The 10,040-nt window shown below is 43.1% G+C and overlaps 2 protein-coding genes across 5 annotated transcripts in view; both read left to right on the top strand.

Annotated features, from left to right (window-relative positions):
* Window positions 1-274: 274 nt before the first annotated feature.
* ftr82 (finTRIM family, member 82) lies at window positions 275-7,180 on the top strand. Of its 3 annotated transcripts, none has more exons than XM_030792623.1 (7): window positions 275-1,070; window positions 3,197-3,292; window positions 3,991-4,224; window positions 4,731-4,890; window positions 5,782-5,838; window positions 5,962-6,039; window positions 6,265-7,180. In XM_030792623.1, exons 1-7 carry the CDS (start codon window positions 474-476, stop codon window positions 6,783-6,785), a joined length of 1,743 nt encoding a protein of 580 aa, XP_030648483.1. In that variant the 5' UTR covers window positions 275-473; the 3' UTR covers window positions 6,786-7,180. The 3 variants fall into 3 exon arrangements, with proteins under 3 accessions (XP_030648483.1, XP_030648484.1, XP_030648485.1); XM_030792624.1 differs by having other exon boundaries at window positions 5,782-5,857; window positions 5,993-6,039; XM_030792625.1 differs by lacking the exon at window positions 5,782-5,838.
* A 1,628-nt stretch (window positions 7,181-8,808) lies between these two features.
* ift22 (intraflagellar transport 22 homolog (Chlamydomonas)) overlaps window positions 8,809-10,040 on the top strand; it is a 4,705-nt gene continuing 3,473 nt past the window's right edge. For both annotated transcript variants that reach the window (XM_030793090.1, XM_030793089.1), the window contains exons 1-2: window positions 8,809-8,847; window positions 9,116-9,198. In XM_030793090.1, the coding sequence (XP_030648950.1) occupies window positions 8,809-8,847; window positions 9,116-9,198 (122 nt within the window). The remainder of the gene's footprint in view (window positions 8,848-9,115; window positions 9,199-10,040) is intronic.

Below are 10,040 nucleotides of genomic sequence, written 5' to 3'. Positions count from 1 at the left end.
GTGTGTGTGTGTGGGTCTGAGTTTATACTGAGGAATTGTTCGTTTCACCTTTGGTTACTGTAGTACAATCCATTCATTCCTGACAACTTTGCCTCTCTTTTCTTTAGATTTTCACCCGACCCCTCCCTCTTCCTCTATTTCTCCCTCCCTCCCTCTCTATCAAGACTCCTGCAGTCCTAGCTCGACCTGTTTGAGCTCAGCCTGGGCTGCTCTCTCTCTCTCGCTCTCTCTCAGGGGGAGGAACTTACATGCCTTCAATCAATAACCTGTGGAATTCAGTAATACAAGTAGGTCCAGTCCTGAGCTGTCTACACCACAGAGCGGCAACGGCAAGCTTCCAGCCATAGTTTCCTGTTCTCTCTCTATCGCTCGCTCTCTCCCTCTTTCTCTTAGACGCTCCCTCTTATTTTGACAGGTGTGTGTGCGTGCGTGTGAAAGCGTGAGTGAGCGCGTGTAACATAGAAGTGAAAAACATGGCAGAGCCTATGTCTCCGGATTACTTTAGCTGCCCGTTGTGTACGGAACTCCTGAGGGATCCCGTGGCTATTCCCTGCGGCCACAGTTTCTGTATGGACTGTATTAGCGGATACTGGAATGAAGCTGATTACACGGGTATCTACATCTGTCCTCAATGCCGGATCACCTTCACTCAGAGACCTGTGTTGAGGCCCAACGCCACTCTTACTAAAGTGGCTGAGAAAATTAAGAAAACCGGCCTGAGCCTTAACACGCAACCGATCAGCAACAGCAGTAACAGTTTGGCCGGACCCGCCGACGTGCCGTGCGATTTCTGCATCGGGAAAAAACTCAAAGCCGTCAAGTCCTGCCTCAACTGCCTTGCCTCTTACTGCGAGAAGCACCTGAAGCCTCATTACGAGTCGGCCACTTTCAAGAGGCACAAGCTGGTGGACGAGCTGGGCAATTTAGACCGGAAAATCTGCCCCCAGCACCAGAAAACTCTGGAGCTGTTCTGTCGCACCGACCAGATGTGCATCTGTGCCATCTGTACCGTGAGCGAGCACAGAGGACACGACATCGTCTCAGCCGAAGCAGAGAGGAGCGAGAAACAGGTAAGGACCTGGTCCGGTTGTGTGTGTGTGTGTGTGTGTGAGAGAGAGAGAGAGAGAGAGAGAGAGAGGGGGGAACACGAGTGTTTTATTTAGACTGGAAATCACTGAAGTGTAACTGAATATTGAAACAGGGCCATAAAGTTGATGATAAGGTAAAATGTGGAGACGTGCTATGTTTGCGTTCCTATAATGACGGTACTTATGAATGTGACATTTTAAGGTAAACAGCTACATTACGCTCCCAGGAGATGGACTCCAGTGGCAAAACATCCAGTGGTATCTACAAATGTGAAAATGACGTATTATCTGCGACAACGTTGATCAGCATGTGTTATCTTGGTCATTTTGTCCCAAATCATCTTGATTTACAACAAAATGACCAAAGATAACACATGTTGACGTAGAAAAAAAAAAAAGAAAGAAAACAGGGAAGTAATAGCGTGCCAGACATAGTTTAGGGAGGGAAAGATTCCTCCGAAATAAAAGGCACTGCCTTAGACTCCATCTCACAGCCTAAGCCAAGCCCTCAATCACTGTCAAACAGAGTGGGGTTTTGTTTTTTGTTTTTGTTTTGTTTTTGTTTTTTTACAGTGTGAAAATCAAAGGGTTAACCAACAAACAACTGGGTTTGTTGGTAGTGCCACAGTTTACAGAGAACACAACAAATCCTTCATAGCGGGGAAAAATAAAAGAGCAACTGTGGTGAGACATAGGGTGTATCCGAACTGCTGGGTCGGAAGAGGTCGGTCCAGCAGATAGAGGAGTGCAAGGGTGGATGAATCAGGCGGGAGAAACACCCTCCCTTCCCATCCCCCACGCAATGAGAGCGAAAGAGAGAGAGAGAGAGAGAAAAAAATGCTTTTTGTACTTTGACCCTTGCCAAAGCCATCACCCTCTTCAGAAGACACGTACGGTTTTAGAGAGACCTTGTAGATGGGCGAACCTCCCAGTGAGCTGCCTCCAGGAATTTCCTCGTAATTAGCGAACGGTGAAAAGTGCTCAGGGAAGCGCCGTGTTTTTTCGGGGGATTAAGTCATGTTCAGTGTCTCATCTATGGGGGGAAAGGAGACGAGATAACTCTGTGATAAAAGACAGACACGGATGTTGCCCTAATGATTAATGTTTTAGCAGAAGACTGTGGGAGACAGCAGACACTCCTCAGTCGAATACATCTGATGTGTTCTTACGAATTCTACGCTGTAACCTCGGCATTACAACTGAAGTCGCCTGATTGGCAGTAATTCAGACGTTCCAGCACTCACAAAGAGCTCTCCTTTTTTTTTTTTTTTTTTTAAAAAAAAAAAAGATAAGCTAAAAGCAAGACACTCCTCAAAAAAAGAGGTTTATTTATTGCGTCTATGGCTGAGAGATTATGCCCCCTCCCAGTTTAAACCCCCTACCGTCCTCCTATGGCACAGACATACCCATACACACACACACACACAACACCACACACACACGCACACACACTCTCTCTCTCTATCTCTCTTTCATATACACACACACAGACACACACACACACACACTTTTTTTATTCCCCCCCTCCTCAGATTCTCTGCATTCCTTTAAGCTTATCTTGAAGAATGGTGTGGTGGGCTTGGTAGGGGGGGGGGGGCTTACTCTAAAACCCCTCTCTCTCTCTCTCTCTCTCTCTCTCTCCCCCTTGCTCTCTCTCTCTCTCACTCTCTCACTCCCAAAGGCCAGGGCACATGCACCTTGAAATGTCTCGGCACAGGGCAGGCCGTGCGGGTTCCACATTCCTGACGAGGTTCAGATTCCCGCTCCCTACCCCTCTCTCGCTTTTCTTCTCGCCGTCCTCGGAAATAAAAGCCCCTATAAAGAAATTCTGCCCCCCCCCCCCAAAAAAAACAAAAACAAAAAAAAAATAAAAATAGAAGCTCGTTTGTTCTGAATGTGCGATCGCTCCCTCCCGCCTCATCACAGAACATTTTGCGAATGAATCAATGAGTACAAATGACCAAAAGAGACTGAAAAAAAAACAAAACAGTTCAGTGTGAAATTTTTAATGTGGTTTAAATACGTAAGGCTATGGATTACTGAGTCGATCTTCTTTTGTGTGTGTGTGTGTGTGTGTGTGTGTGTGTGTGTTTTTTTTTCCTGAACAGAAACTCCTCGGAGTCTCCCAGGCTGAGATCAAGCAGAAATGCCAGCTGAGGACCAAAGAACTGGAGGAGCTGAGGACGGCTGTGGATTCTCTAAAAGTGAGTCACCAACCAAGTGCGTCTGTTTTCGTCGCCCCTATCAGCGCCAGAACTGTACAAAAGCGCTACACAATAGGAGCAAGGTCAAACCCTTATGAAGAGGTCAAAGGTGAAGGGAGCGGTTTGGGTGAACAGTTACCTGTTTTGTAACTTCTGTAACAGTTTCAGTGAGGGGGAAAACAAACAAACCTTGAGAAGATAAAATCTTAGCGTGTCCTTCATAGAGGAACGTCTCTCAGTGTGAAAAGAAGGAGAGAAAAAAAACTCCATCAGGAGATCCTGGTTGGTTTTATTGTCAGATAAGTCTTTCAGAAAGCCCGGGGGAGATGTAAAAAGAGTAATAAAGTAACTTGTTTGATTCATATGAAAGCATTAAAAAGGGAAAATAAATGGTTTAGTGCGTATTTAAAGTACTGTTGTGATGTTTTCAAGTAACTAAGAACTCTTAAGCATAGCCATCGTCAGATCATACTGTGAAATAATAAGCACCTTTCATTAACACAAATTTCAATGATTATGTATAGTTTGAAACTGCTTTGTTTAAACTGAATCACCCTCATACACTGTGGTCAGAACTGACAAGCTGAGGTCATGTAATCTGATGGGGTTTTTTTGTTTTTGTTTTTTTTTTTTTTTATATTATTGTTTTCTATGCGAGATTTTTGAACTTTTACTTCCTTCTTCCACTACCAACCCAGAGCTCGGCCCAGAGAGCCATGGCGGAAAGCAAGAAGATGTTCGACGAGATGCTTACCTCTATCGAGAGAATGAGGTCAGAGGTCACCAAGCTGATCAACATCAACGAGAAGGCGGCGTTCAGTCAGGCGGAGGGGCTGATGGAGCGTCTGGAGCAGGAGATCGAGGAGCTGAAGAAGAAGGAGACTGGCCTCAAACAACTCTACAGCACTGAGGACCACATCCATTTCCTGCAGGTACTCAGAACTTGTCCTGGTTTCATTTCCAGTCGTTCCCATTCCAATGGAGCACAGGATAGTTTGCACTGAACCCTACATGCTGATACATTTAGTCACTACATACAAGAACTATGGATATCCTTCAGTTACGCTACAGAAGCTCAGTATAGAAAAGTCCAACAAATTCCTATGAATAGACAAAAATGACCTACGACACTGTATTTGGACAACGGAGCTGTCCGCACCGCTAAAGTTGCTATGGTTGTTAGATTTCTTCAGTGACTAGTGACAAAGTATTAGAATGCGAGTGCTCAAAGAATCACAGAGCTGAAATATTTATCTCATCAAACAAACATCAAAACTTTTTTTTTTCTCTCTCTCTTTTTTCTCTCTTTCTCTCTCTCTTTTTCTCTCTCTCTCTCTCTCTTTCTTTTCTCTCTCTCTCTCTCTCTCTCTCTCTCTCTCTCTTGCTCTCTCTCTCTTGCTCTCTCTCTCTCGCTCTCTCTCTCTCTCGTTTCAAACAGAATTTCAACTATCTCTGCACCCCGACTGATGATGGGTTTATTCCCAAAGTGTCTCTGAACCCAGACTTTTCATTCGCGGCAGCCAGGAAAGCCGTGGCAGAGATCAAAGAGAGGCTGGAGGAACTAGGCAGAGAGGAGCTACTGCGAGTCACAAAGTCAGGTCAGAACGCTTCCAGAACTTTCCACAGTTGGTGAATATTGTTTTAAAGTGACTTTGTTGTACCACGGCATAAATAAGAGCAAAGATCCCATACTTCCCCAAGACGAATGGCCTAGGATTGGTGGAAAAAACAACAACAACAAAACAAACAAAAGAGTGTGTTTTACATAGATCATATCTGATAGGGCATCACACTTAGATTGAAGCCTATGTCTAATGCACAGATTCATCAGTCTAATAATAATACAAGTTAATAATAATAATATAAGTTTATTTAGAGCCCAGTAGCACTATTTATAGTCTCAAAGGGCTTTACATATCTATAACAAAGTCAAATCAAAATTATATTATCCTTTAGTTCAATAAAATAGATAAGTCTTTAGTCTGGTTTTTAAGGTATGGAGAGAGTTTGCCTCCCTAACTTCTGTAGGTAAACCATTCCAGAGGAAGGGAGAGTGGTAGGAAAAAGGCTCGGTTGACAGTGAACTTCTTTTTAACTGAGTCAAACCGGCTGAATGGGTTTTGTATGGAGGTACTTGTCTCTCCCATGGAGACTCCAAAGCTGTTTGTTGGTTAACTTAAACATCTGTTGCTGAAGGAAACTCTTAATCCGGCTGCAGGGGCTTATTTGACTGAAGTGAACTCAACAATGCCGGGTCATGTGACCAAGTTTAAGGCGTAAACAGGACGCTGCTCCACTGTGTTTCCAGCGAGGAATTTACAAACACCATTGTTACCTCTCAATGCCTTATGCAACCCCTTTTGTTCTGTGTTTATTTAACTCTTTCTTGGGTTAAGACGATAGACAGGCCCCTACTCCTTTGTGTGGTTTACATGTGATTAAGCAGATCAGTTCTAAAATGAAGCGTTTTGATTTCTTTGACACTGCAGTTAATGAAGTCCCTGTTTACATGATGGAAAACCGTATGAGAGAGAGGAGCGGACGCGGTGAGTCCCGGACTTATCTGTTATCGATCGAAAGATAAGATTAAAAGAAATCAAAAGTGAGTCTCACACAATGTGTTTGTTCGGCTGAACAATGAGCTAATGATTCTGTGAATTCTCCTGCAGTCAAAGAGGTGACGGTGGATAGCGTCCACAGCCAAAAAACGGCCCCGGAACCGAAAACCAGGTCCGAGCTCCTAAAATGTAAGCAAACCCCACCCATCTCAATCACGTCGGAACGATATTTGCACCTGATCAAAAAAAAAAAAAAAAAAAATACACTACCCAAACATCCCTCTGAATTTATAAACTGTCATAAAAAGTCTTGTGAGGTCAAGGCTTGTGTGAGGTCAATCAGACATTTTCTGCCATTTTCACATCACACTCTCGTCTGACCTCTCCCATGGTGCCATCTGTCCGTCTTTTCAGACTTCTGCCAAGTCAGACTGGACCCCAGCACAGCTTATAAGGAGCTCTACCTGTCCGAGAGCAACCGGAAGGTCATCCGGACCAGGGATATTCAAAAATACCCCGACAGCCCGGAACGATTCGACAGCTTCGCCCAGGTCCTGTGCCGCGAAGCCCTCTCGGGCGGCCGGTTTTACTGGGAGATCGAGTGGAGCGGGGAGTTCTCCGTCGGCGTAGCCTACAGGAGCATCAGTCGCAAGGGCAAAGGTTCGCTTTGCCTGCTGGGATACAACGACAAGTCCTGGAGCCTGCTCTGCTCCGACTCGGGTTACTCCGCGTGGCATAACAGGGTGGACAAGGCTATCAATGCGCCCCACTCTCCCAGGATAGGGGTTTACCTAGACCACACCGCAGGGGTTCTGGCCTTCTACAGCGTAGGGGATACCATGACATGCCTGCACAAGTTTGAAACCACCTTCACTGAACCCCTTTATCCAGGCTTTGGCGTGGGTACATCGGTCAAGATCTGCCAGGTGAAGTGAACACAGCAAGACCCCCTCCAATCTGGCCTTTCCTGTTGATATATGTCCACAATGAAGGATTTTTTTCCCCAGATGTATTTTATTTTCATCATTTTTTTTTAATACATGCGTATATTTTTAAAACTTTTTTTTTTTAAAAAATGGTATATCTTTGTTTTTTATTTGAATATGTACTCGTGTGACAGGTTTGGAGAAAAGATCAACTTTTCATATTTTATTGGTTAAATGTCATGGCATTTGAATATGGTTTCATTCATTAATGATATCAAAAATCTTTGGCTGACAATATTTAGAATACTACTAAACATGTACTTATCCAACCGAAAGTCATAATATGCTAACTGAGCATGGTTATGGCCCTGACTATAATTGTAAAGGTTTTCATGAAGAATGACTTTGATTTTTAAATAAAGTTTTTCTAAATTTTGAAAACGCCTGTCCAGTTAATGCCATTTTTATATTTGAAACATGAAATGAGTGTCTTTCACTATGTTAGGAAACCGAAGTCAGTTTGACGATCGTGTGTCCATCGTAGCTAAAAGAACAGCATATCTAGGCAGCTAAATTAACAGACCCATGTATAAGACAGAGCAAAGCTAACTGTAACAGAAATTTTGCGACTAATTAGAGCATTCGATATTTTATATTCTACAGCTGATTTTCCATAATTAACCCTCTCTTCTTTTTACATGCTGAAAAGTTGTGAGATTAGTGTCAGCCTTCTGGGTACCACAGAAGCTATAAAATCACGTGGTTAAATCTCACTGGCCGTACAAAGGGCACGAAATTGTGCCAGCCTTAAAATGTCCCAATACCGTCACACTAGAAAGTTCTAGAGCCTGACCTCTGATATACAAAGTGATCGGCAGAGTGTGACAGTGCCATATAACGGATCACATTAGGTTTCAATTGCTCAAGCTCTAAAGACAGCGATCGAAAGTTCACGTCACCTTCACTGAAAGGCTTGATTTGACCTAAATTTAGGCTGTCGCCTGCAGGTCATAATCACGTATGTATTCATATACCCATCTGCATAAAACCAGACAGGTTTGGGCAGTTTGAAATCTTAGCCTGTATTTGCACTAATATGTGTACAGACGTTTTAAACTATCCAGTTTGGGTTCAATACTATCCCAGGCTCATCACAGGGAGTAATAGAACAGCAGTTGAGACAGGGCGTGGAAAGTCCCAAGGGTTCCAGCCACTTGAAAATCCCAAATTTGCCAGGAACATTTAGGTACCGAGCTGTCCCTCGATAGTCAGTCAATCTTTGCATTTCCTCGAGATAATAAATTTTATGGGCGGGTTGGTCATATGTAGTAATATGCTTGCGGCAAATGGAGGGCAAAGCCTCAGCTCCACTATCCGGTATTAACGGAAAATGACTCATCACACTATACTGTACTATACTATACTGTCGATTTAAAAAAAAATCGACCAAAGAAAGTAAAATGGGCTAAATTAAAATAGTGGCTTCTGTAAAGTCGTGCAGTTTATACGTGTTAGTATGTGGCGCCCTCTTCTGGATTCATGTTGCTTGCGTCTACTAGTACTTGCGCAACCGTTGTAACTTAAAATTGTTGGTTGAATAACGCAGTAAATTGTGGTTTTTATGGATTTACAAATATATCGCACAGACATAAAGACATGGTGTACCATTTCAGGTATTCATATTTTTGACCGAGAATCTTGTGATATCGCCTCACCGTGATAAAACACATACGCTGTATCTTTAAGTGACGCCTTGACAACGGGGATGTTGATGTAGCTTCAGTTAGTCAGTTAGCATTAGATATCTTGGTTAGCTAGGTAGCCCCAGTGAGTATTTTAACTCTGTCTCAATACAAATGAGGATACTACAAACTTTGTGTAGCGCAGAGACACGTTTTGCCTCTAGTAGGCCAGAGATTGTGGACATCCTTTCATATCCTATCCTGGTCAGCTAAATAAGCGAAGCTATCGTATTTTGGTTTAGTTAACTAGGAACGTCAGCTAACGTTTGCAAGCCTGCAGGCGTACTAAAATGTTCAAACCCAAAGTACTTTTAATTGGTCCAAGTGAGGTAGGTATCAATCGGTGTATTTTTGTTGTGTATGACAGTGTCAAATCTAGTTCAGCTAATTGTGTGCTAGACGGATGGCTAACGGTTGCAGAGGAACAGCGACTTTCAGCAACATGTCAGATACATTACTGAAATTCATCAGTTCTGTTGCGTGTTACGCACCAGACATTGTTAGCCTGTAAAATTAATTTTTTTGTGTGTCGTCTTGTTTGTGTGTTGTCTTAAGGGTTAAATTCTGAGTCGTTCTCCATTTCTGAAATGTTTACAGTGTGGAAAAACAGTTTTGGGAAATTTCCTCTCGGACACCACAGAGACAGTGGGAGGAGATTATAATCCAACGCAGGGGGTCAGGTACGCTTGAGCACAGGAAAACATAATTCGATTGCCACAAAGCCAATTTTGTACCGGTTTTTGTTTACGAGTTTGTATGTTTTGAGAAGAAATACACGTTAAAAGCTTTAACCTGTTCACTTCAGTAACCTTATCAAAGTTAGCAGATGAAGACTGGCGTTATCTGGGCACCTTGCAACGCCTTAATTCAAATGACATAGATCGAAAATTGAAAGGATCGCTGCCAATCATTTTGTATATAACTAAATGACGTACAAAATCATATTTAAGTCCCAACATATACGCGCGTGTGCATTTTCTTGCGTTCACTTTAACACATTCTCAAAGTGAACGAGCACTCATCTGCTGATCTGGAGGAGGTTGTCAGTTTCATTCTCAGGCCACTGCTCGCAGTGACCACTTTATTAGGTACACCCTGTTCAAGAAAATGAACGGATTTTGAAGAAAGTGAGCCACATGCCTGTCTATTGCTGTACAAAGCAGGAAGACATTAACAGAGGGATCCAGGTACTGTTTTATTGCAAAGGCAATATGACTGACTTAAGAGACTTTGAGGTTGATATGTTTATCAGTGCCAGCTACACAGGGTCCCAAGGGTTCAGCCCAAGACAGCATCTTTGAGATGAGATGGAAAATGCTGTTGGTGAGATGACTGTACTGCCCTCCTACCTCCTGCACTTAGTATCGCATAGTATCAGTGCCCTGAAGACTGCGGACTGTTATTGACGTGTAGGGGAAGCCAACCCAGAGAACTAAAGATTGTATTTTCATCACATGCAAACTCGTTAGTACAAAATATATAAAAGTGTGGTAATAAAATCAGATTTTGCGGCAATTTATTT

Source organism: Chanos chanos, chromosome 15 (genome assembly GCF_902362185.1).
Source record: "Chanos chanos chromosome 15, fChaCha1.1, whole genome shotgun sequence".
NCBI lineage: Eukaryota > Metazoa > Chordata > Actinopteri > Gonorynchiformes > Chanidae > Chanos > Chanos chanos.
This window is presented reverse-complemented; position numbering and strand designations above follow the sequence as displayed.

Coding starts and splice junctions, on each gene's coding strand:
- ftr82 (XM_030792623.1), top strand. CDS start 474: ATGGCAGAGCCTATGTCTCCGGATTACTTTAGCTGCCCGTTGTGTACG. Junction 3,293..3,990: donor CGGCTGTGGATTCTCTAAAA/GTGAGTCACCAA, acceptor CTACCAACCCAG/AGCTCGGCCCAGAGAGCCAT. Junction 6,040..6,264: donor CAGGTCCGAGCTCCTAAAAT/GTAAGCAAACCC, acceptor CCGTCTTTTCAG/ACTTCTGCCAAGTCAGACTG.